The sequence below is a fragment of the Cetorhinus maximus genome, chromosome 23 (assembly GCF_964194155.1).
Source record: "Cetorhinus maximus chromosome 23, sCetMax3.hap1.1, whole genome shotgun sequence".
NCBI lineage: Eukaryota > Metazoa > Chordata > Chondrichthyes > Lamniformes > Cetorhinidae > Cetorhinus > Cetorhinus maximus.
In genome coordinates, this window is record NC_135901.1 from 52,549,645 (window position 1) to 52,577,280 (window position 27,636).

At 45.1% G+C, this 27,636-nt stretch overlaps 1 protein-coding gene and 2 non-coding genes across 3 annotated transcripts in view; 1 reads left to right on the forward strand and 2 right to left on the reverse strand.

Moving 5' to 3' along the window:
• Window positions 1-20,251, reverse strand: part of LOC144698038 (uncharacterized) — a 56,996-nt gene extending 36,745 nt beyond the window's left edge. The window contains 1 exon segment of the mRNA XM_078569975.1: window positions 19,101-20,251. Coding sequence (XP_078426101.1) covers window positions 19,101-20,251 — 1,151 coding nt within the window.
• Window positions 2,569-2,650, reverse strand: trnas-aga (transfer RNA serine (anticodon AGA)). Its single transcript has one exon. It is a non-coding gene; the product is annotated as a tRNA-Ser (tRNA).
• On the forward strand, window positions 6,338-6,410 carry trnae-cuc (transfer RNA glutamic acid (anticodon CUC)). Its single transcript has one exon. It is a non-coding gene; the product is annotated as a tRNA-Glu (tRNA).
• Window positions 20,252-27,636: the final 7,385 nt, after the last annotated feature.

Sequence of the window (27,636 nt, forward strand, 5' to 3'; positions counted from 1 at the left end):
GATGTCACCAACTTGGCCAATTATTGTTCCATTTCAGACTGCAAATGTAGTGAATATTTGCAGATGAACTGAAGTCAGAAACACGGGGGTGTTTGGGTAGTATTCTTTTTCATTTGACCGATAATTTATTCTGCAGACAGTTTGTGTCACTCAGGAATTAGAAGAAGGGGAATTGGCAGGATTGGAACCACGTGGAAAAACGCCTCAACCACTCGGCCAGGACAACTGGGTAAAGGCTGCATGTTGATTGTTTAAAAAAATAGAATGAATACAGGGAGTTCCAGTGAAAGAAGGTCTTCCAGTCCGTGCCATTGCCCCACCTTTTCCCAGTCACCCTGGGATTTACACTGTCTCTCTTCATTCTTCCAACTGAAATACAACACTGCACAGCTCAGCTGCTCCTTCACCGCACAGAGAATCTTTTGGAAGCGTCTCTTATAACAAAGCACCAGAAAGTTTGACAGCGGTGGGAGTAAAGCCCAAATCACCAGAGAGATCGGAACCTGAACCAGAGGCTAAGCACACTCGGCCTCACTACCACATTCAGATTAGACACAAACATTGTCTTCACCAACATTGACACTGAATTACAATATAAAAAATAATGTTCAGGAATTGGCCATTCGGCCCCTCCAGCATTCTCAGTTACTTAATAAGATCATCTGAAAACTTCAATCATCCTCCGCTTTGTAACATCCAGAAGTTTAGTTGCTGAACAGTCTCCACTCAAAATAAAGAGAGAAATGTCCTGTTAACTGCTTTTTTTTGCTGATATGAAGCCGGAAAACTAACATGGATAATGATTGGGTGGTTAAAATGACAAACTGAACCACATTGACACACACAGAAAATCACAAATATGCACCTTGTTAAGATTTGAAATTGTGAATATTTTCACACTGTCTTTCAATGTGCAGAAAGTGGAGCTGTGACCAGCTTATAGCTCAGAAGATGTACAGCAAGAATGTACATAACAGGCTGATGCTCACGGTGCCTGTTTGGACTCGGTGAGCTGCATCTAACGATTGAGACCATTTAATTGTCATTCAACGAGTCCGGTTCCAAATTCTGTGCTGGAAATGATAAGTAAACTCGCTAGATTTGCCTATTGTCTTGTATTCGAAGCATCACATGGAAGATAAGAAAGTTCATTTTAACCGTGGTGTTAGGAAACATAAAATGACAGAAAGTTACAGCAACGAAAGAGGCCATTCGGCCCTGTATGCTGCTTCCAAAGAGCAGTGTGATTGGTTGATCTGAATATTCAAAGATTTTCGTCATTTAGGAAGAATGGGCAAAAAGGAAAACGAGGTGGGGTCGCGCTGTTAATAAGGAACGAGATCGGTACATTAGTGAGAGAGGATCTCAGATTGAAGGATCAAGATGTGGAATTAGTTTGGGTGGAGCTAAGAAACAACAAGAGGCAGCAAATATTGGTGGGAGTTGTTTATAGGCCACCAAACTGTAGTGGTAATGTTGGGCATGGGATAAATCAGGAAATTAGAGATGCATGTGACATGGATAATACAGGAATAACATTATGCCTCGCACCACCAGCTCTATAGTCAGTGCTTTGTAACCTACCACAGTCCTTCTCTTTTATTTTCACTCCCTCACTCCGACTCTGGGTTTATTCCCGAGTTTTGCCCTTGTGACATTTCCAGCTCTGATGTGAAACTTACACTCTTACTCCATCATTTCTAGCAGAGCTTTACAGTGTTATTTACAACCAGCAAATCAATCACATTGATTTGATCAGCTCGCCCAGGAGGAATAAGTTTCAAATCCCTAACCAGGAATCGAACGCAGGCTGTACTGATAAAATTACTGCATTCTAACCACTAACACAGCAGTTTGACACATTCAGGCTGCTTGTGGCATTTTCCCTTTCCAGATCCCTTTTTCCAGGGACAAGTTTCTTTGACCAAATGGTCTATGTCGTTTGAACACAAGTGACGTCTTCAGCCAATGAGAAGAGCCATTGCTGTTAGCTGGAACATGAAATCGATACTTTCCTCCTTTAAGACAGTTCTTAAAGCCTCCCCCTTTGACAGAGCTTTTAGTCATCTGACCGAATATGAGGCTCAACGTCATACTATGTTATACAATGCTCCTGGGGAACGCCTTGTGACGTTTCATGAGGTAAACGGAGCTTTATAAATATAAGTTGTTGTTGTACTCCATACATAGAAAAAGACAGACTCCTGTTGTCTCTTTCATTCTGATATTTTTCACTGTAACATTGTAATGTGAAGTTGCACCACGAATGTGAATACAGTTTGTGCTCGTAAAAATGTGTTCACCTCCTCGGGGAACTAAACCACATTGACCCACACACAAGAACAAACAGAGATATACACCGAGAGTGACATGGGCTTAAGGAGAGGCAAATGCCAGGATGAAATCATGTCACCAAATTGGCTTTTTTTTTCATTTCCGACTGGAGATTTGCAGAAGGCTGACAATGAATGGACATAAGAAATCACGGATGTGTTTGGATCTCTTTTCCTCGATTCAAACGATAATTAGTTCTGTCTGCGTGCAGTCAAAGTCAGAAATAACAGGAAACGTAGTCAGCAGGTTTCGAACCTGCGCGGGGTAACCCCAATGGATTTCTAATCCATCACCTTAACCACTCGGCCACGACTACAGAGATTGCTCCTATACCATTATTAGTTGTATGAAATCATAAAGGTTACAGCAGAGAAAGCAGTTTTTCTGCCCGTCTTGTCATGGCCATTACCTGGCCTTTTCCCCAGAACCCCGAAATTTATCCTGTCTCTCCTCATTCTTCCCACCAAATTGGGAATGAAAGACTGAGAAGGATCACATAAGCTTAGAAAGCTCACAGCAACCGTTGTTTTCATTGGCTGACAAAGTCGTTTATCTTGAACCTAAACAGGCAGTTTTGTGGTGAAAGAGATCTGAACTGAAAAACAATAGGCAAAAGCAGCGTAGATAAGCCAAATCGAAAATTATTGGTGCAGCTTCCCTGGTGGTCTCATGGTTAGGATGTGGTGCTCTTAGCGCTGCGGCCCGCATTTGATTCCCGGTCAGGGAATGTCAATTTGTTGGAACGAGTGTTGGTTATTCATTGATTGGAAACGTTTAAAACTCCACCAGAATCAGGGGAGTGTGGTTTTAAGTTTTGCCTCAGAGCTGGAAAACAGCACACTTAGTTCAAGTGGGGTAAGGGAATGAAGGAAGAGGAGAGGAGAAGGGCTGGGTGCAAAGCACTGACTATAGAAATGTTGGTGTGAGGCAAAATATGGGTGGGAGAAGTACGAAATTTGCTGCCTACTGTTTGCACTGACACAAATATCATTCTTGAAGGATCAACCAATCACTACTGCTCTTTGAAACCAGCACGCCCGGCCGAATGGCCTCTTTCTGCGCTGTAACTTTCTATAATTTTATATTTCCCAACAGCACGGGTCATTCTGCCATTTTATAACCCACTCGAGCGAGATGCGCTTTCCTACCTTGTATTCGGCTCTTTTGAAACCGAAACACGGAGCAAATTCAGCGAGTTTTCTTGTCAGTTCCAGCACGAGATTTGAGACTAATTGAGCGACACGTTAATGGTGCCAATCCTTCACTGGAGCTCACCGCGTCCAAAGAGCACTGCTCCCATCAGCCTGTTATGTAACTTCTTGCAGTACATCTGCTGAACAATATAAGCCGATCACAGCTCAGCTTTCTTCACATTGAAACCCAGTGTGAAAATCAGTTTCAAAGCTGAACAACTGGGAGGAGAGAGACTGTGGATAATCGGCACTGTGCATATTCCTGTAATCAGTATCTGGGAGAACCAGGAAAATGAGATCCAGGTGTCTCTTTACCCACGAGTTTTACCCATTCCCACGAACTGACTGTCTCTGCAGCTAATTAACCTAGGGTTTGGACGGGTAGAGGGAGCTGGAGGCGAGGCAGGGACAGAAGCAGAATGAGATGCGACATGAAAGTGTTTTAAATTTGATGTGTGTCAGTTGCTTTCAGTGATCAATGACAGTCTTGTAAGTTTCAGAGGAGCCGCAGTGATTAGTCGGTGTTTTTTTTCTTTCAAGCAGCAAGATTTTAAAACTAAAAACATAAAAGACTGAACCTTTCTATATATATCCTACAACAACAACAGCTTATATTTATAAAGCGCCTTTTACCTAATGAAACGTCATAAGACGTTCCCCAGGAGCATTATATATCAAAGTGTGACACCGAGACACATATTCGGTCAGATGTCTAAAAACTTGGTCACCTCAATGTTAATTTCATGTTCCAGATCACAGAAACCGTTGTTTTCATTGGCTGAAGAAATCGTTTATCTTGAACCTAAACAGGCAGCTTTGTGGTGAAAGAGATCTGAACTGAAAAACTATAGGCAAAAGCAGCGCAGATAAGCCAAATCTAAAACTGCTGGTGCAGCTTCCATGGTGATCTGGAGGTGTCAGCTGTGGCTCAGTTCATAGCACCCTCGCCTTTGAATCAAAGGGTTGTGGGTTCATGTCCCACTCCCAGAAAACCAAGAACTGTGATTGTACTCGAAAGAAGTTGCAATCTGTGACTGTTGGTAACTTGAAAGAGTTTCCTTGGTGGTCTGGTGATCAGGATTCGGCGCTTTCACTGCCGCGGCTCGGGTTCAATTCCCAGTTAGGGAATGTTGAGTTATTGAATTTGTGGGAACGAGTGTTGATTTTTCATTGATTGGAAACGTTTAAAAGCTCCACCAGAATCAGAGAAGTGAGAGGTTAAGTTTCGCCTCAGAGCTGGAAAACATCACACTTGGTTCAAGTGAAGTGAGGGAATGAAGGAAGAGGAAAAGTTGCAAAGCACTGGCAGTAGAAATGTTGGTGTGAAGCAAAATATGGGTGGGAGAAGTACGAATTTTGTTGCCTACTGTTTGCGCTGGCACAAATAATCACTCCTGATGGATGAAACAATCACTACTGCTCTTTGAAAGCAGCACGCAAGGCCGAATGGCCTCTTTCTGTGCTGTAACTTTCTATAATTTTATAGCAACAACACGGGTCATTCTAACATTTTATAACCCACTCGAGCGAGATGTACTTTCTTACCTTGTATTCGGCTTTTTTGAAACCTAAACAAGGAACAAATTCAGCGAGTTTTCTTGTCATTTCCAGCACGAGATTTGTCACGAGACTAATTGAGCGACACATTAATGGTGCCAATCCTTCACTGGAGCTCACCGCGTCCAAAGAGCACTGTTACCATCAGCCTGTCATGTATCTTCTTGCAGTACATCTGCTGAACAATATAAAGCTTATCACAGCTCAGCTTTCTTCACATTGAAACCCAGTGTGAAAATCAATTACAAAGCTGAACAACTGGGAGGGGAGAGTGACTGTGGATAATCGGCACTAGGCACATTCCTGTAATCAGTATCTGGGAGAACCAGGAAGATGAGATCCAGGTGTCTCTTTACCAACGAATTTTACCCATTCCCACGAACTGGCTGTGTCTGCATCAAGCACCTAATTAACCTGGGGGCTGGACGGATAGAGGAAGCTGGAGGCCAAACAGGGACAGAAGCAGAAAGAGATGCGATGTGAAAGTGTTTTGAATTAGATGTGTGTCAGTTGCTTTCAGTGATGAATGACAGTCTTGTAAGTTTCACAGGAGCCGCAGTAATTAGTTGCTTTTTTTTATTTCAAGCAGCAAGATTTTAAAAGTAAAAAGATAAAAAACTGAAACTTTCTATATATAGCCTACAACAACAGCGCCTTTTACCGAATGAAACGTCATAAGACATTCCCCAGGAGCATTATATATCACAGTGTGACACTGAGACACATATTCGGTCAGATGTCTAAAAGCTCGGTCAAAGGGGGAGGCTTTAAGAACTGTCTTAAATGAGAAAAGTACCGATTTCATGTTCCAGCCATCAGCAATGGTTCTTCTCATTGGGGAAAAGTCACTTGTGTTCAACCCAAACAGACCAATTGGTCGGAGAAAGTTGTCTCTGGTGAAAGAGATCGGGAATGAAAAAGAAAATGTCATAAGTTGCCTCCATAATCCAAATGTGAAGCCTTGTTGGTAGTTTCCCTGATGTCCAGTGACTGGGAATCGGCGATTCCATTGGACCAACAGCGTATAGGGTGGAGGGTTTTGGAAATTGAAAGTTATACATGAGCAGCTTGTGGGGCTATTTCACCTCACTGTCAATTTCATGTTCCAGATCACAGAAACCATTGTTTTCATTAGCTGAAGAAGTCGTTTATCTTGAACCTAAACAGGCAGTTTTGTGGTGAAGGAGATCTGAACTGAAAAACAATAGGCAAATGCAGCGCAGATAAGCCAAATCAAAAAGTGTTGGAGCAGCTCCCCTGGTGGTCTAGTGGTCAGGATTCGGCGCTCTCACCGCCGTGGCCTGGGTTCAATTCCTGGTCAGGGAACGTCGAGTTATTGAATTTGTTGGAATGAGTGTTGATTTTTCATTGATTGGAAACGTTTAAAAGCTCCACCAGAGACGTGAGAGTTTAAGTTTCGCCTCAGAGCTGGAAAACATCACACTTGGTTCAAGTGAAGTTCGGGAATGAAGGAAGAGGAAAAGTTGCAAAGCACTGACTATAGAAATGTTGGAGTGAGGCAAAATATGGGTGGGAGAAGAACGAATTTCGCTGCCTACTGTTTGCACCGGCACAAATATCACTCCTGATGGATCAAACAATCACTACTGCTCTTTGAAACCAGCACACCCGGCCGAATGGCCTCTTTCTGTGCTGTAACTTTCTATAATTTTATAGCAAAAACACGGGTCATTCTGCCATTTTATAACCCACTCGAGTGAGATATACTTTCTTACCTTGTATTCGGCTCTTTTAAAACCAAAACACGGAACAAATTCAGCGAATTTTCTTGTCATTTCCAGCATGAGATTTGTCACGAGACTAATTGAGCGACACATTAATGGTGCCAATCCTTCACTGGAGCTCACCACGTCCAAAGAGCACTGTTATCATCAGCCTGTCATGTATCTTCTTGCAGTACATCTGCTGAACAATATAAGCTTATCACAGCTCTGCTTTCTTGAAACCCAGTGTGAAAATCAATTAAAAAGCTGAACAACTGGGAGGGGAGTGACTGTGGATAATCGGCACTGTGCACATTCCTGTAATCAGTATCTGGGAGAATCAGGAAGATGAGATCCAGGTGTCCCTTTACCCACGACTTTTACCCATTCCCACGAATTCACTGTGTCTGCATGAAGCAGCTAATTGACCTGGGAGCTGGACGGGCAGAGGGAGCTGGGGGCGAGACAGAAGCAGAAAGAGATGCGACATGAAAGTACTTTGGATTTGACGTGTGTCAGTTGCTTTCAGTGATGAATGTCTGCCATGTAAGTTTCACAGGAGCCGCAGTGATCAGTTGGTGTTTCATTTAAGCAGCAAGATTTCAAATTAAAAAGAGAAAAGCAAATTACTGTGAATGATGGAAATCTGAAACAAAAGTAGGATATGCTGAGAAAACTCAGAAGCTGGAGCGAGGGTTAATGTTTCCAGACAGTGCGACTTTTATTCAGATTTTCAAAGTATTTCAGCACCAGCGTGGGGCTCAAACCCATGACCCAGAGATTAACATTCTCATGCTCTGCCGACAAAGCCAGCGAGGAACAGGAAAAACTGTTTTGCATCCCAACATACATGGTTAAACCTGTTGCTTTCTACCTGATAGCTCAGCTTGACCGGAATTTTAAAGTGTGGAATGTAATCGGCCTACAAATGCCCCAAAGTTGTAATGCATTCCTCTCAATCATCAATAACATCATTCACATCTTCCACTTCTTAGCTGCACCTCATTCCAAACACTGTAATCGATTTTCCTCGGGATTTTCTCCTGGATTTAATATTTAGCTGCTTCGTGTCCTCATTTTGAAATCAGAATCGCTTCATTATCCAACACAATTTGAATTGCAAACCTGATGGGCAAACAATGGAAAACAAGTCACTCGGTGACACAGATCCCATGGTGCTCATTTTCAGATTCACAACGGTCAGCTTTTCAATAAAATGGAGGAATTATACAGTGAAAAGTTTAGAAAGTTGATGTGACTTTTATTTGTAACTCACTCACTCAGGAATTCTGTAAATGCTGCTCGGAGATTTAGTGACCGGGATATAATCTACCTGCGTTTTCCTGAGCCTGTGTTCGGTATATTGGGAGGTTTGGTCCGGTTTGGAGTATCTTGTGTCCCAGGGATGGGCAGTAACCCGCTGATTGAAGCTGCAGTCGCCGCTTTCTGCTGGCAGCGGGTGATTGGAGAGTGCGGGGCCGGAATATTGCTGCTTTTCCCTGTCTCACTCACTGCGGAGTTGAGGAAGAGAGAATAATTGAGGGGCTCGTTTGATTCCAATAATTTCATGGATTTCTGATGGGTTAGATGAATGTACAGAGTGGGTCCAAATCTTTTTCATTGTATTTGACAGAAAACGTAATTTTAAAAAGAAGCTGTTTTTCTGGGACCTCACTGGACAACAAAAGATCTGCCACCGTTTGGGGATATCTTGCAGCCCAAGTACCCAATGACAACCCGGAACTGTGTGACAATGATTGGCGATGAAGGGGAAAAACAGTAAAAAATCTTCACCCTCTGGGTGGTTTTGAATCACCAACCTTTCAGTTAACAGGCAAACACGCTGACCAATTGCGTCACAGACACTTACACAAACCTAACTGACAAGGTATCCAAACCAGGGTGTCAGTAAGTCTAATCTTCAGATTGCCGCTACCCAGATAGCTATCGCGCTCTATCAGTTTTACTCTTAAGAAATAAAGGGTGGGACATTCATTCCAGATACATGGAAACAGTCTGATGCCACCCACTGCAGACACATCCATGTCACCGGGAACCAGCTCTCCTACAACCGGTGCCATCTCCCTTCGAGCTTTTCATTGTCTTGCCTGTTACCAAGTATTCGGATTGTCCCAAAGCCGATATTAGGTTTGAATTCCTGATGTGCAGTAACGTGAATCCTTTCAATGTCTCAAATCAGCTAATTTCACTGATAACATTAGAGTCACTGTTCCAGTGTCTTAACGAAGGGAAAGGTGCCTTGACTGTCTCTGGTCAGTCGGGCAGTTCACCCTTCATTCGCATTGGATTCCATTCCTCAAAGTGGATTTTCATTTCCTTCTTGAGTTCCCTTACTACATCTTTGGATTGAGAGGCATTATGAACATTTCAGATGCAGTGCAGTTCTGATGAAAGGTTACAGACCTGAAATGAAAACCATGTCTCTCTCTCCAGAGTCACTCCCAGATCTGCTGAGAATTCCAGCATTTTCTGTTTTTATTTCAGATAACCAGCATCTGCAGTATTTTTTGCTTTACTTTACCTGATCAGTGAAACATATAAGATCCTCGGGGTACTTGACAGGGCGGATTTGGAGAGGATGTTACTTCTTGTGAAATAATCTAGAACTCAGAATCGTTGTTTAAAAACAAGGGGTCACCCATTTAAAATGGAGATGAGGCGATTTTTTTTCTTTCAGACGGTCGTGAAACTTTGGAACTCTGTTCCTGAAAAGGCTGTAGAAGCAAAGTCTTTGAATATTTTTAAGGCAGAAGTCGATATATCCTTGGGAAGCAAGGGGGTGATAGGTTATCGGTGATAGGTGGGATACAGATTTCAGGTGACTATCTGGTCAGCCATGATCTTATTAAATGGCGGAGTAGGCTTGAGGGGCCGAATGGCCTACTCCTCCTCCTTTTTCTTATGTAGTGCTAAGAATATGGAACCAATTACCAGTCGATTTCGAGATGCATGACTGAGCTGAAAATGTGTAGGTAAACTCACACTGTAAACAGATTGTTCACAGTTAAAATTGGAAAGGGATTCACTCTCATCCCATTTACTGACACAGCAACACAGTCTTGCTGGTGGGAGACCATTCAGATACTTCACGTGTGCAAAGGGCTTTATTCAGTTTGCCCACATGTTAACACTCCAACTTTAAAAGTTCAAAAAATTTGATCCACAATCAGAGCAGAGATGCTGGCAAGACACGGTTTAAATGTTCCATGTATCTGGGGAAATGTTACTAGCTCACCCCATCTGCTGAGACTACACTGAGTTCAGATCTAACTGTCGGGGTTTGTTCTGCATCCAGGTGAGAATTGCGGTGGACCCCAGAGCAATTTGGCCGCTGTATCATTGATTCAACAACTTCATGTCTTGCCCCTATGGCACCCATCGTATTCTGATTACAGGACAGAGGTTTCTGTATTACAACGTGCTCTTTCAATGGCGGAGGGGCAACCCAGCATTCGCTGCGGGGCAGAATGTGCCCTATCTTCACAACAACAGCGCCATACGCATGCGCAGTGCTTTGTGTGGTGGGGCATGCGCATTGTGTTCGGATCCATGAGCATGCGCAGTGCTGGTCTGTGGCTGAAGCTGCTCAGAGTGGGTGAGAGAATGTCGACTGGAGGAAACTAACAGAATTAGTGGATGTGTGAGGAGGAATGGAGCCAGCGGAGTGGGCAGGGAGGCTTCATAAAGACATAGTTCAGGCCTCAGACCCCAAATAACAAGGTACCGATCTTGTGTTTGCAGAGAACAGGCCGAAAAAAATCAGGCCCTTTGCCAGGCCCTGGGTAACGGCCGCCATCTTTATAGGGGGCAATGTGCATCAGGGCGCATGCGCGATCATCCTGGTCTAAGTAGCAGGAGGAGAGAATATTGTGAATTTCTATCCCGGACTGACAGGGATGTATTTTGGAAACTCCTTTTACAGGGGGTTAGAAGGGGAGGATTTACACACAGCAAACTCAACCCAAGAGAAACGTTTGTTCTTTCTGAATTTCAATCCTGGATTGACCTTGATGGATTTTTTGAATTCCATTTACAGGATGTTAGAAGACGGGGAACTCAAGGGATACTTGAGGGAGATGAGAAATTGAAACCAAACATCACGTGAATATCTGAAAGTCTCTTGATTCACCAGGACCTGAATAGCACCAGCCTTTGAATGTAAGCATTGAGGTCATTTTCAGTTACTGGGTAAAAAATCTCTTCCTCACATTGTGGATCGTACCTAAAATCTTAAATCTCTGTCCCTTAATCCTTTCATAATCAGCTAATGGGAACAGCTTTTATTTAACTACCTTTCATAATCCTGTACACCTCTATCAAATCTCCCCTCAATCTCTTTACTCCAAGGAGAACAACCCCAGTTTCTTGAATTTAATCTTACAATTAAAATCCCTCATCCCTTGACCCATTCTGATAAATCTCCTCTGCCCCCTCTCAAGGACCCTCACATCCTTCATAATGTGTGGGGATCACTGGTTTGCACAGACCCAGATGTTCTGTGTCTGTGACATCATCACACATCGACAATTACACGGTGACATCATCACACATCGACAATTACACGGTGACATCACCCCACTCCCCGGGTATTTCCTCAACTGGGAGATTTTTCTCTCACTCCAGCGCTTCTGATATCTTTTCAGCTGCAGGCTCCAGCAGGAGAGTTTAAATTTGGAAATGGTGATATTGTTTCAGAGGTGAGTATTTTTCACCATCCATCTAAAATTTAGAGCTTTTACTGCTGTGCTGTTTTCTGTGAGAGGTTCCAAGTCTCTGGGGCTGGTGTGGCTCCTTTACTGTGGATCTAATTCCATGTCCTTCCATTGATTTGTTTCACCTCTGCCCTCCCTGATCACCTCTCTGCCATTGTCCACCTTCCTCTGTCTCTAATAATGGATCTATTTGAGTTATGTTAGTATTTTATTGTTACTTCTGCTGACTGTGTCTCAATGAGGTTTCCACTGCTGCCCATCCCCTGACCATGTGCTGCTGGTTCCCAGCTTTATCTTCCCACAGTATCTTTCACAGTCAGGAATTGATTTTCCTGCACTATAGTCCATTTCAATTTCACTTCTGAGCTTATATAGATCATCAAATTCTGCAGCATTTTTACTCCCTTTAAATCATTCTGCAAACCCTGAAATGTTTACTTTGTTTCCCTCTCCACAGATACCAGCAAATATTGCCAATCCCCAGTTGCCTGTGGAGAAGATGATGTTTGACCTTCTTGAACCGCTGCAGTCCGTGTGGTGAAGGTGCTCCCACAATGCTGTTAGGTAAGGAGTTACAGGTTATTCACCCAGCGATGATGAAGGAACAGTGGTATTTGTCCAAATCAACAACAACAATTTGTATTTATAAAGCACTTTTAATGTAAGACAATGTTCCAAGGCATTTCACAGAAATGTTACAAAGCAAGGTTTGACACTGAGCCACATGAGGAGATATTAGGGCAGGTGATCAAGCGTTTGGTCAAAGAAGTGGGTTTTACAGAGTAAATTAAAGGATGAAAATGAGGTAGAGAATGGGAGAGGTTTAGGGAGTGAATTCCAGAGCTTGGAGCCTTGGAAAGTGACAGAATGGGCACGAATGTGGAACAATAGAAATCAGGAATGCTCAGTGGGCCAAATTAGATGAGCGCAGATATCTCCGAGGGTTGTGATGCTGGAGGAGATTCCAGCAATAGGGAGCAGCCATGCAGAAATTTGAAAATAAGGGGTGGAGTCGGGCGATGTTACTGAGGTGGAAATAGGCGGTCTTGGTGATGATGTGGATATGTGGTTGGAAGCTCATCTTGGGGTGAAATATTTCTCCATGGTTGTGAACAGTCTGGTTCAGTCTCAGACAGTTGTCAGGGAGAGGTTTGGAGTCGGTTGCTAGGGAGTGGAATTTGTAGTGGGGACTGAAGACAATGGCTTCAATCTTCCCAATATTTAAATGGAGGAAATTTCTGTTCATCCAGTACTGGATGTCAGACAAGTCAGGAGGGTGTGTGACTTGGAGGGGAACTTGGAGGTGATGGTGTTAACATACACCTGCTACCCTGGTCCTTCTCAGGGGTAGAGGTTGAAGGTTTGGCAGATTCTGTCAAAGTTCTGGTTTATTTGTAGGTCTATGAAAAGACCTCTCCTCACCCCCTGCCTCTCCCACTCCCCTCTCTGACTTTCTCTCTCTCTCCTTTTCTCCTTCTGTCACATAGAATTCTCCAGCCCAGCGGGTTGTGGATGCTCCATCATTGAATATATTTCAGGCTGAGATGGGGAGATTTTTGGTCTCTCAGAGAGTCGAGGGATATGGGGAGTGGGTGGGAAAGTGGAGTTGAAGCCCAAGAAAAACCATAATCGTATTGAATGACGGAGCAGGCTCGAAGGGCCATGTGGTCTCCTGCTGCCCCTAACACTTGTTTTATTTTTGACACCAGAGTCTTGTGTAGGCCCAGACTGGGTGGCAGGTTCCCTTCCCTGAAGGACATTAGTGAACCAGTTGGGTTTTTATGACAATCCAGCAGTTTTCATGGTCACTTTTTCCTAGTGCCGGCCCCACAAATTCCCAGATTCATTCAGCTCAATTTCACAACCTGCCTTTGTGTTTTTGTGGGTTCTCTCTCACTCCTTTTTTCTGTTTTATATCAATTTCACAGAGTGTTAGAAGGGGAGGATTTGCAGTCGGGAAACGCAAACTAAACATCACATCAGGATCTGACGGAGTCACCCAATTTATCGTAACCTGAATATGATTGGATTTTGAACATGGAAGGAAAAAACACCATTCACAGTGGGGAGAAACCATACACATGTTCTGTGTGTGGACGAGGCTTTAGCCGATCATCTGAACTGATGGGACATAAATGCACTGACAACGGAGAGAAACCATGGAAATGTGGGGACTGTGGGAAGGGATTCAAATACCCATCTGACCTGGAAAAGCATCAGCGCAGTCACACTGGGGAGAGACCATTCACCTGCTCCACATGTGGTAAAGGATTCACTCAGTCATCCCACCTGTGGAAACACCAGCGAGTTCACACTGATGAGAGGCCTTTTAAATGCCCAGACTGTGGGAAGTGCTATAAAAGTTCCAGGAACCTGATGTTCCATCAACGTGTTCACACTGACGAGAGACCGTTCAGGTGCTCTCACTGTGAGACTGGGTTCAAGACATCATCTGATCTCACTATACACCAGCACAGTCACACTAGGGAGAGGCCGTTCACCTGCTCCCAGTGTGGGAAGAGGTACACTCAGTCATCCCATCTGCTGACACACCAGCAAGTTCACACTGAGGAGAGACTTTTCAAATGCCCAGGTTGTGGGAAGTGCTATAAAAGTTCCAGAGAACGAATGTGCCATCAACGTGTTCGCACTGACGAGAGACTGTTCAGGTGCCCTCACTGTGGAACTGGGTTCAAAACATCATCTCAGCTCACTGTGCACCAGCGAATTCACACTGGGGAGAGGCCGTACACCTGCTCTGAGTGTGGGATGGGATTCATTCAGTCATCCCACCTGCAGACACACCAACGACTTCACACTGGGGAGAGACCTTTTAAATGCCCAGACTGTGGGAAGTGCTATAAAAGTTCTTGGAATCTTCACACTGACGAGAAACCGTTCGCCTGCTCCAAGTGTGGGAAGGGATTCACTCAATCATCTTAACTGCTGACACACCAGCGAGTTCACACTGACGGGAGACCTTTTAAATGCCCAGACTGCGGGAAGTGCTATAAAACTTCCGGGAACCTGATGTCCCATCAACATGTTCACACTGACGAGAGACCGTTCAGGTGCTCTCACTGTGGGACTGGATTCAAGACATCATTTGAGCTCACCATTCACCAATGGATTCACACTGGGGAGAGGCCGTTCACCTGCTCTAATTGTGGGAAGCGATTCACTACCTCATCCCACCTGCTGAGACACCAGCGAGTTCACAAGTAACTCTTTCGAGTTATCAACAGTCACAGATTGTAACTCTTTGCAAGTACAATCACAGTTCTTGGTTTCCGGGAGTGGGACATGAACCCACAACTCTCTGATTCAAAGGCGAGGGTGCTATGAACTGAGCCACAGCTGTAGTGATTGGATTTTGTTGTTAATCACATCCAGACTGAACCATGTTCTTCGGGGTCTGTTTCTGCTGATGTTCATCGACTCCTAATATTCTGGATGATGTTAAATAAATCAGCTTTTTGTTATATACAGTGTGTGTTGAATCTGTTGAACATCTCTGTTAGTTCCATTTGAAGGGCTCTCCTTCTCCCCTGTTTCCTCCATCCTCACCTCCAAAAACAAGTGTGAGGAGCTCATGGAGCTTCTTTGTCATTAAGATTGAGACAATCCAATCAGCTGCCTCTGCTGCTTCCCTCCCTTCCACTAGCCCGCTGGGACAAACTGTCTCTAAAGATCCCCCTTTTCTGAGCCCTGGACCTACATCTTTCTCCAGTTTCTCTTCCATCTCCCCATATGTCTTCCCAATGCTCATCTTGTCCATGAGACCCACCTCCTGCTCCATCGACCCTATTCCCACTAAACTGCTGATCACCCAACTTCCCCATGTTTGAAGACATGGTTACCAGTTCTCTCTCTTCAGGTGCTGTTCTTTGCCTCAGATCTGCCATCATCACCGCCTCCTCAACAACAAACCTTTGATCCCACCATTCTTGCAAATTACTGCCCCATCTCCAACTTCCCTCTCCTCCCTACACTGTTCGAACGTGCTGTCACCTCCCAAGTTCTAGGATTGTCAGTGTGAACAGGGTGGGATGTGTTTGGAGACAGGATGTCCCAGTTCCCCACCCTGGGATTCTCAGTGTGAACAGGGTGGGATGTGTTTGGAGACAGGATGTCCCAGTTTTCCACCCTGGGATTCTCAGTGTGAACAGGGTGGGATGTGTTTGGAGACAGGATGCCCCAGTTCCCCACCCTGGGATTCTCAGTGTGAACAGGGTGGGATGTGTTTGGAGACAGGATGTCCCAGTTCTCCACCTTTAAAGGACAGGGAGAGGACCAGCTGGGCTGAATGATGCTGCTTTATGACATCACTGCAGTGCCTAGTAACCATTCTCCCTGAGCCCTGCTCATTATGGGCTGGCTTTAGCTCAGTGCTGTTACAGGGAGGGAAACAGGAGGAGGATTCGAGCCGTGTGGAGCTCAGGATTCATGGGGAGAGAAACAGGATCAATTTCTACCTGACTGCGTTAGAAATGTCATTGTCCGGGACACTCCCTGTCCCCCAGTATCTGTCTCCGGGGGGCAGGCTGATGGGTTTACTCTGTATCTAATCCATGCCGTATTTTCCTGGAAAGTGTTTGATTCTGACAATAGTTGCTCACCTCGATGACGATGAGATAAACATATCAGCTTCTTCCTAGACACAGATCCTGAAGGACAAGAAGTGTCTGTAATATTCTGGACCATGTCCTTGACCCAGTGTTGAACTCCTTGCTCACATATCCTTTCATCCTGCTTAGTTCTGATGAAAAGATCCCCAGTTTCTCCAGTCTCTCCTCATGGGAAAGAGAAGTTGTAATTAAGTTAGAAACTCAAACAGGAGCTTCACAGCAGACAGGTCACCATGAGAAAACATTTCATTCCACAGTCAGTTGTTATCATCTGGAATACACTGTCTGAAAGTTTAAAAGCAAAATACTGCAGATGCTGGAAATCTGAAACACAAACAAAAATTGCTGGAAAAACTTCTAAGGCATTGACATCTTTCTTTAAATAAGGTGACCAGTATTTACACAGTACTCCAGATGTGGTCTTACCAGTGCCCTGTATAACTGAAGCATAACCTCCCTACTTTAGTAATCAATTCCCTTCACAATAAACAATAACATTCCATTAACCTTCCTAATTACCTGCTGTACCTGCAAACTAACCTTTTGTGATTCATACACAAGGACACCCAGATCCCACTGAATCTCAGAGCTCTGCAATCTCCCACCAGTTAGATAAGCTTCTTTATTCTTCCTGCCAAAATGAACAATTTCACATTTGCCCACATTATACTCCATCTGCCAGACCTTTGCCCACTTATTTAACCTATCTATGTCACTTTGCAGCCTCCTTAATGTCATCTTCACAATTTACTTTCCTACCTATCTTTGTGTCATCAGCAAATCTAGCCACCAATCCTTCATCCAAGTCACAGCCACATTCTCAAGGGCAACTAGGGATGGCCCCGCCAGAAAATCCCACAGCCCATAAATGAATTTTTTATAAGTTCAATGGTGCTGCGGTTACCTAGCAATCACCAAGAGGCAGAATGTGCTCTATCTGGATGTGATTAATAGTGACACTAACAGGAGAATTGGGCACATTTTGGGGAACAGAGAGCAAATAGAAACTATTTATGCTGGTTAGGCAGTCTTTCCTCATCTCATTCTATCAACATAACCATCTATTCCCTTCTCACTCTTGTGCTTGTCCAGTTTCCCCTTAAATAATATTGGATGTGATTCCATCATTGGACAACACTTACTAAACAATCCTGATTGTGCCAAGAGTTATACAAACAACCAATTTAAGATTATCAGTCAGACTCACTGTGTGGCTCACTTACACATGCTAGAAGCTACATATATTCACACACAGGGCCCTGTGCTTTGCAAAAAAACAAAACACATCCATGCATTGCGCCTTTTCCAACTAAACAAAAGCTATACGATTCACTTTACCCTGTGGGTGTACCTACACCACATGGACTGCAATGGTTCAAGAAGGCAGCTCACCACCAACTTCTCGAGAGCAACTAGGGATGGGCAATAACTGCTGGCCCAGCCACTGAAGCCCACACCTCACGAATGAATTAAAAAAACTTTCACCACTCCCAGTGGTAGTGAGTTCCACTTTCTCAACACTCTTTGGGTGAAGAAGTTTCTTCTGAATTTCCTATTGGATTTCTTGTTGACTGTCTTATTTTGATGGTTATGCTCTTCCCCACAAGAGGAAATGTTCTCTCTGTATCCACTCGAACAAAACCTCTCATCATCTTAAAAACCTCGACTAACCTCAGCCTTATTTTCTCAAGAGAAGAGAGACCAAGCATGTCAATCCTTTCCTGATATGTTTACCTTCACATTTCTGGTACCATCATTTTAAACCTGTTCTAGGCCTGATCCAGTGACTCAATATCTTTTTCTATAATATGATGACCAGAACTGCCCTCTTCATTATGGCTGGTAAGATTTAGGTTCGGGAGTCACAGATTACCCAAAAACAGGGTCGAGCTCAGAAGCGATTTGAAAGTAGTTTAGTGAGAAGCAACAATTTAAATATGATGTCTGACAGGTGAGAAGGGTTTACCGGTCCTGGAGGACAAACGGACGGATGACACAGAGTGAGTGCTGGTCTCTGTAGCTGGTGGTGACAGTCTCCTCTGAACGGTTAACTGGTGTGAGCCAGAGCGTGGGTGTTGGGTTGAAGCCAGTGTGGATCACGGCAATATCTCTGTGCTCGCGAGAGCCTGTTTTAACCTTTCCGCAGACAGTTGGTTTACATATGGGTCATGAGATCCAATTGTATCAGGGTTAGAAATGTCTTGTTTCAGGGCCCGTGCTAGAGACATGTCCTTGGCAGAGATAACAGGCCTGTCCTGTGTTTGTCAGCCAGCAAGCTGCTATGGAAGCTTTCTTCATGAGAGAGAAAGTAAAGTTACTTCCTCAATATTCCATATACTTCTGAAAATGTTATAAAGTTATTAGACAGTGATTTCTTACAGTCCATTACTTGGATTGAACTTGTCTCCATTCCCGTGTCGAGGGGATTTCTGTATCAGGCGGGAGGGATAACATTTGGGAACTCTCGATTCTCCACCAATTCCCATTCCCCTTCTTCCTGGTGGATAATGGAGGTGTCACTGTGAGTAATGTACAAGTCATTAAGAATTGTCAGCAAGGATTAATCAGCACTTTCTAACTGGAGATGTTAATGAGTGGAACCTCTCAGACACTGAATTGTAGAGTTTGTACCAAAGATCAATTTAGGATTGAAGTAAAAGTTCTGAATCTTGTTGTAAACTAGTTTCTGATGAGAGTTCCTGAATTATGGGGAAAGATCAGAGATAGCGGTTCTTAAAGGGACACAAGTCACACAATCAGCTATAGATCCAGAATATTAAACTCCAGCCCAGTTACAGGGATTATTAACATCAGCAGAAACAAACCCCAACTGTCAGAATGAACATGGTTCAGTCCTGGATGTGATTAACAGCAGCAATAACAACAGAATCCAACTCCTGCAGTCACTTGTGAACTCGTTGGTATCTCTGCAGGTGTGGTGACTGAGCGAATCCCTTCCCACACTCGGAGCAGGTGAATGGCTTTTCTCTGGTGTGAACTCGCTGGTGTACATTGAGGCTGAATGAAGATCTGAATCTTTTTCCACAGGAAGTACAGCTGAACGGCCTCTCCTCAGTGTGAATTTGCTGGTGTGTCAGCAGGTTGGATGACTGAGTGAATTTCTTCCCACACTTGGAGCAAGTGAATGGCCTCTCTTTAGTGTGAACTCGCTGGTGTCTCAGTAGACCAACTGACTGAATGAATCCCATCCCACATTCAGAGCAAGTGAATGGTCTTTCTCCAGTATGAACTCGCTGGTGCACTTTGAGGCTGGAAGACGACCTGAATCTCTTTACACAGAAAGTACAGCTGAATGGCCTCTCCTCAGTGTGAATGCGCTGGTGTACAGTGAGGTGGAAGGAAGACCTGAAACTCTTTCCACAGGAAGTGCAGTTGAACGGCCTCTCCTCAGTGTGAATTCGCTGGTGTTTCAGGAGGTCAGAGGACCCAGTGAATCCTTTCTCACATACAAAGCAGGTGAAAGGACTCTCCACAGAGTGAACTCGCTGGTGTGTGAGTAGGTGAGCTGACTGAGTGAATCCCTTCCCACACTCAGAGCAGGTGAATGGCCTCTCCCCAGTGTGAACTTGCTGGTGCACATTGAGATTGGATAAAGACCTGAATCTCTTTCCACAGGAAGTACAGCTGAACGGTTTCTCCTCAATGTGAACCTGCTGGTGCTTCAGCAGGTCAGAGGACCTAGTGGATCCTTTCCCACATACAGGACAGGGGAACGGTGTCTCCCCAGTGTGAACCCATTGGTGTGTTCGCAGGTGGGATAACTGAGTGAATCCCTTCCCACACTCGGAGCACGTAAATGGTCTCTCCCTAGTGTGAATTCGCTGGTGTGCCAGCAGGTCGGATGATGTAGTGAATCCCCTTCCACATTTAGGGCAGGTGAATGCTCTCTCCTCAGTGTGAACTTGCTGGTGTCTCAGCAGGTGGGATGACTGAGTGAAACCCTTCCCACACTTGGAGCAGGAGAATGGTCTCTCCCCAGTGTGACTGCGTCAATGTTTTTCTATCTGGGATGGGTAATTGAATCCTTTCCCATGTTCCTCACATTTCCACGGTTTCTCCATGGTGCGGGTATCCCTGTGTCTCTCCAGGTTGGATGATAAGTTGAAACTTGTCCACCCAGAGAACACGTGTACAGTTCCCCCCCGCCGTGAATGGTGTGATGTGTTCTCTTTTCACAGTCAGTTCACTGGAACACTCTCACTTGGGTGTGTGTGCGTCTCGGTGCTTTTCCAGTCACACTGATGTTTGAAATCTTTTCCCTCAGACAGAACAGACAAACATTTCTCCTTCCACATTCAAATTCCGATGATACTCAGGTCCTGATGAATCGAGTGACTCTGTCAGATCTTGATGTGATGTTTCATTTGAGTTCCCCCTCTGTAAATCCTCCCCTTCCGATACCCTGTAAAAGGAGTTAATAAAAGTCATCACTGTAAGAACAGGATAGCAATTCAGAACAGACAATTCTAGTTTCTATGGAACATTTTTTCCTCTCTTGTTCCCCCAAAGCTGCAAATCCCCGTCCCACACACTCTCCCTCCTCCCTGTGCTGAAATCCAAAGAGTTCTGGATAATTCTTTCTGTATCTTTTAAACACACTTGTACAACTGGAGATAACAACATGTCTGATCATTCACTTCAGTGATTACTCGTGACAAAACATTAATCTGAAACCCCTTGACCGACCAGACAGAATAGCAGACGTTAACCTTGTGCCCAAAACTCACAGTGTGGAGATTTAATGAGCGATTATGAAGGTGGTTTCACCCAATGTCCCAGAGTTTCCTTCCTTCCTTCTCTCCCTCTCTAACTAAGTTAACCTGGGATCAGTCTCATTGCCCATTCTGGTTCCTGCTTCTCTTCCTGATGACTAATTAACTCCAATTAAACACTGAGAAGACTGAAGACACTGTTTTCAGTCCCTGCTCCAATCTCCATTTCCCAGATACCAACTCCATCCCTCTCCCTGGGAACAGGCTGAGATTAAACCAGTCTGTACACTCGGTGTTATATTTGATCTCGAGATGAGTTTCTGACCTCATATCTGTGCCATCACTAAGATCACCTGTTTCCACCTCTGTAACAACACTCAACCTCATGATGGCTAAAAATCTAATGAAGAGGGAGAAAATTGATTGTGAAAGTAAATTGGCAAGAAATATAAAAACAAATATAAAGAGCTTCCACAGGAATATAAAAGGAAAGAGAGTAGCTAAAGTGAGCCTGTTTCCACCTCTGTAATATCACCTGACGTCACCCTGTCTCAGTGCATCTGTTGCTGAAACCCTCATCCTTGCCAGTGGTACCCCCAGACTCGACTATTCCAACACACTCCTGGCCGGTCTCCCATATTCTACCCTCCATAAACTTTAAGTCATCCAAACGTTTGCTGTCCTTGTCTTCACTCACAGTGAGCCCCGTTCCCCTAACACCCCTCTGCTTCCTGACCTGCCTTGGCTCCTGGTCAAGCAGCAATTTGATTTTAAATTTCTCGCCCTTGTTTTTAATTCCCTCTATGGCTTCAGCCTTCCCTATCTCTGTAAATTCCTCCAACCCCAAAATCCTCTGTGATATCTGTGCTACTCTGAGTCTGGCCTTGTACATTCCCTATTTTAATCGCCCCACCATTAGTGAACTTCAGTTCCCTCGTTCCCAAGCTTTGAAATTCTCTCCCTATACCTTTCCCTCTGTCTACCTCACTTTCCTCCTTAACACTCGAGTATTGTAAAAAAAAAACAGACATCCTGTCAAAACTTTCTATCTTGTACTCATCAGGACAGACGCAAGAACACTGAATTTCAAAGATTATCAGCCGGGCTCGTAATGTGGCTCACTTACACTTGCTGGAAGCTACATATATTCATACACAGGGACCTGTCCTCTACAGGCAGGAGGATCATGTCCAGGCTTGGGGGCTTTTGTTGAATTAGGAACATAGGAACAGGAGGACATTTAGCTCGTTGACCCTGCTCTGCCATTCAATAAGATCATGGCTGATTGAGCACTTCAATGCCTTTTACCCACACTATTCGCATAATCGCTTTGATTATTGTTAATCAGGAATCTATCAATTTCTACCTTAAACATACTCAATGACTGAGCTTCCATGGCCCTCTGGGTTAAAGAATTCCAAAGATTCACAACCCTCTGAGAAAATAAATTTTTCCTCATCTTGGTCCTAAGTGGCTTCCCCTTATTGTAGATTGTGTCCCCTGGTTCTGGACAAAATTAAACAAAAGCATGGGGGATGATTGTTCCCTGGTGCATTCTCCATGGCAGAGCTTTAACCAATCAGAGCTGGCTGGCCAACCAGTCACCACCCTTTCCTCATGCAGTATAAATTGTTTGCTTTGAAATTTTGTATTCTTGCATTTGTCCATATGAGGACATCATGAACAACTTCAATAAAAGCAAAAAACTGCAGATGCTGGAAATCCAAAACAAAAATAAAAATACCTGGAAAAACTCAGCAGGTCTGGCAGCATCTGCGGAGAGCAACTCAGTTAAAACAACTTCAATATGTCTTTTTTCAGCAATATCTAAGTTCTGTACTACTGAGTGACTGTGGGTTTACATTTCTTTTGTTGCTGATCTTGAAGTGCCGCACATTGTATGAATATCTCCCTCGGGTCCGAATGAAATTCCTGTTGCTCATTTGACGCTGTAAGGAGGCGGTTCAACCAACAGAGGGTGCTGGTGAGAAGTCATCGCAGCTACCATGACTCAGGAGAGAATCGAGGAGGACCCACTGTCAAAGAACGGAATAGCCCCAAACATTACATTGCTGTAGTGTTTCCATCCCTCCCTCCTCCTCAAACCTTAAAAAAAAGAGAGGAAGAGGCAGTGCCTTCAGGAGTGCACCAGACCTGTGAGGGACACTCTTTTGAAAGTGGATTTTAAAGAAAAAGCAGCTGATTGGTGAGTAATCCAGGGAGCAGACTCGGTGGGAGGAGCACTGGAGCGGTGAGTATAAACCTAGCTTACCTCGGGGATTCGCGGCCTTGTCTCCAGGAAGCAGACTCGGAGGGAGGAGCACCAGAGCGGTGAGTATAAATCTAGCTTACCTCGGGGATTCGCGGTCTTGTCTCCAGGGAGGAGCACCGGAGCGGTGAGTATAAATCTAGCTTACCTCGGGGATTCGTGGCCTTGTCTCCAGGGAGGAGCACCGGAGCGGTGAGTATAAATCTAGCTTACCTCGGGGATTCGCGGTCTTGTCTCCAGGGAGGAGCACCGGAGCGGTGAGTATAAATCTAGCTTACCTCGGGGATTCGTGGCCTTGTCTCAAGGGATGAGCACTGGAGCGGTGAGTATAAATCTAGCTTACCTCGGGGATTCGCGGTCTTGTCTCCAGGGAGGAGCACCGGAGCGGTGAGTATAAATCTAGCTTACCTCGGGGATTCGTGGCCTTGTCTCCAGGGAGGAGCACCGGAGCGGTGAGTATAAATCTAGCTTACCTCGGGGATTCGCGGTCTTGTCTCCAGGGAGGAGCACCGGAGCGGTGAGTATAAATCTAGCTTACCTCGGGGATTCGTGGCCTTGTCTCAAGGGATGAGCACCGGAGCGGTGAGTATAAATCTAGCTTACCTCGGGGATTCGCGGTCTTGTCTCCAGGGAGGAGCACTGGAGCGGTGAGTATAAATCTAGCTTACCTCGGGGATTCGTGGCCTTGTCTCAAGGGATGAGCACCGGAGCGGTGAGTATAAATCTAGCTTACCTCGGGGATTCGCGGTCTTGTCTCCAGGGAGGAGCACCGGAGCGGTGAGTATAAATCTAGCTTACCTCGGGGATTCGTGGCCTTGTCTCCAGGGAGGAGCACCGGAGCGGTGAGTATAAATCTAGCTTACCTCGGGGATTCGCGGTCTTGTCTCCAGGGAGGAGCACCGGAGCGGTGAGTATAAATCTAGCTTACCTCGGGGATTCGTGGCCTTGTCTCAAGGGATGAGCACCGGAGCGGTGAGTATAAATCTAGCTTACCTCGGGGATTCGCGGTCTTGTCTCCAGGGAGGAGCACTGGAGCGGTGAGTATAAATCTAGCTTACCTCGGGGATTCACGGCCTTGTCTCAAGGGAGCAGACTCGGAGGGAGGAGCACCAGAGCGGTGCTCTCGGGTCACAGAGTAACTGAAGCCAAAACTGAAAAAGTGATGTCACAGCAAAGCTGTGACCTGATTGGTTGGTAGGAAATTTGCACCAAATTTGAAAAAAAAAACACTGCAAAGCTAATTAATAAATTAATTATCTAAGTAGAGATGGCTGGGCAGGTGCTGTGCTGTAGCTGTATGATGAGAGAGCTGGCAGATCCCATTGTGAGCCACAGTGACCACATCTGCAGCAAGTGTTGGTTGCTGGAGGAACTCCGGCTCAGAATTGATGAGCTGGAGTCCAAGCTCCGGATGCTATGGCACATCCGGGAGGGGGAGAGTTACCTGGACACTTTGTATCAGGAGGCGGTCACACCCGGTAGATTAAGTACCTCAAGTCCGGTAAGTGGTCAGGGTCAGCAGGGTGTGACTGCAAGTGAGGCAGGTAGAGGGATCCTGTGTTCAGGAACAGAGGAGCCTCAGTTCTTGACCTTGCCCAACAGGTACGAGGTACTTGCTCCCTGTGTGGATGAGGAACAGGGCTGTAGGGAGGATGAGCCAGCTGACCACGGCACCGTGGCGCAGGAGGCCATTCAAGAGGGGGGAGCAAAAAGACAAGTGGTAGTTGTAGAGGATTATATAATTAGGGGAATTTATAGCTTCCTTTGGAAGCAGGATTGAGAGTCCCGCATGGTATGTTGCCTGCCCGGTGCCAGGGTGAGGGACATCTCTGACTGGCTTGAAAGGATATTGGAGAGGGAGGGGGAGGATCCAGTTGCTGTGGTCCATGTCGGGACAAATAACATAGGTAAGACTAGGAAAGAGGACCTGTTTGGGGATTATCAGGAACTAGGAACTAAATTAAAGAACAGGTCCTCAAGGGTTATAATCTCCAGATTACTACCCAAGACACGTGAAAATTGGCATCGGGGCGCGAGAATAAGGGAAGTAAACACATGGCTAAAGGAGTGGTGCGGGAAAGAGGGGTTCCATTTCGTGGGGCGCTGGCATCAGTATTGGAACAGGAGGGATCTGTACCGTTGGGACGGTCTCCACCTGAACCGATCCGGGACCAATGTTCTAGCGAAAAGGGTAAATAGGGTGGTCAAAAGGACTTTAAATTAGAAAGTGGGGCAGGGAGGAAAGGGTAAAACTCCAAGAAGTATGACTAATGGGAAACAAAGCAGCAGGTTAGCGTGTGGGGGGGGGGTGGATTCAACTTCATGGAAAATTATGAAAAAACTGAAAAGAAAGGAGAGCCCAGGAGAGGCTATTAAAGTCTCCAGAACACAAAATAGGACGGAGTGTTTGGAAAGGGCTAGGAATCTAACTTCAAGCACATCAGATAAAGGGACGACAATGAGAAAGGGGACAGGAAATACAGGACTGAAAGTGTTGTATCTGATTGCACGCAGTATACAAAATAAGGTAAATTAACTTGTGGCGCAGATTGAAATTGGCATGTTTGATGTGGTGGGCATCACGGAGACATGGCTGCAAGGGGATCAGGACTGGGAGCTAAATATCCAAGGATATACATCCTATCGAAAAGATAGGCAGGTTGGGAGAGGGGGTGGGGTTGCTCTGTTAGGAAGAAATGAAATTAAATCGATAGCAAGAAATGATGTAGGGTCAGATGATGTAGAATCTGTGTGGGTAGAGTTGAGGAACCGCAAAGGTAAAAAAAAACATAATGGGAGTTATGTACAGGCCTCCGAACAGTCAGGATGTGGGGCACAAGATACACCAGGAGATAGAAAAGGTGTGTAAGAAAGGCAAGGTTACAGTGATCATGGGGGATTTCAATATGCAGGTAGACTGGGATAATCAGGTTGGTAGTGGATCCCAAGAAAAGGAATTTGTGGAATGTCTACGAGATGGCTTTTTGGAGCAGCTTGTGGTGGAGCCCACTAGGGAACAGGTAATTCTTGATTTAGTGATGCGTAATGAGGCAGATTTGATAAGGGACCTTAAGGTGAAGGAACCCTTAGGAGGAAGTGACCATATTATGATAGAATTTACCCTGCAATTTGAGAGGAAAAAGCTGGAATCAGATGTAATGGTATTACAGTTGAATAAAGGCAACTACAGAGGCATGAGGGAGGAGCTGGCCAGAATTTACTGGGAGATGAGCCTAGCAGGAAAGACAGTGGAACAGCAATGGCAGGAGTTTCTGGGAGCAATTTGGGAGACACAGCAAAAATTCATCCCGAGGAAGAAGAAGCATACTAAAGGGAGGACGAGGCAACCATGGCTGACAAGGGAAGTCAGGGACAGCATAAAAGCTGAAGAGAAAGCATACAATGCGGCGAAGAGTAGTGGGAAACTAGGGGATTGGGAAGCCTACAAAGACCAACAGAGGACCACTAAAAAATAAATAAGGAGGGAGAAGATTAGATATGAGGGTAAACTAGCCTGTAATATAAAAGAAGATTGCAAGAGATTTTTACTTATATAAAGGGTAAGAGAGAGGCAAAAGTGGACATCAGGCCGCTGGAAAATGACGCTGGAGAAGTAGTAGTGGGGAACAAAGAAATGGCGGAGGAACTGAATAGGTACTTTGCGTCAGTCTTCACATTGGAAAACACGAGTGACATCCCCAAAGTTCAAGAGAGTCTGGGGGCAGAGGTGAGTATGGTGGCCATTACCAAGGAGAAGGCGCTAGGAAAAATGAAAGGTCTGAAGGTGGATAAAGAACCTGGACCAGATGGATTACACCCCAGAGTTCTGAAGGAGATAGCTGAAGAGATAGTGGAGGCGTTAGTGGTGATCTTTCAGGAATCACTGGAGTCAGGGAGGGTGTCAGAGGACTGGAAAATCGCTAATGTAACCCCCGTGTTCAAGAAGGGAGTGAGCCAAAAGATGGGAAATTACTGGCCAATTAGCCTGACCTCGGTCGTTGGTAAGATTTTAGAGTCCATTATTAAGGATGAGATTTCGGAATACTTGGAAGTGCATGGTAAAATCGGGCAAAGTCAGCATGGTTTCATCAAGGGGAGGTCATGCCTGACAAATCTTAGAATTCTTTGAGGAGGTAATGAGTAGGTTAGACAAAGGAGAGCCAATGGATGTTATCTACTTGGACTTCCAGAAGGCCTTTGACAAGGTGCCGCACAGGAGGCTGCTCAGTAAGATGAGAGCCCATGGTGTTAGAGGCAAGGTACTAGCATGGATAGAAGATTGGATGTCTGGCAGGAGGCAGAGAGTGGGGATAAGGGGGTCCTTCTCAGGATGGCGGCCGGTGACTAGTGGAGTTCCGCAGGGGTCAGTGTTGGGACCACAACTTTTCAGGAACTGAGGGCATCCTGGCTAAGTTTGCAGATGATAAAAAGATAGGTGGAGGGACAGGTAGTATTGAGGAGGTGG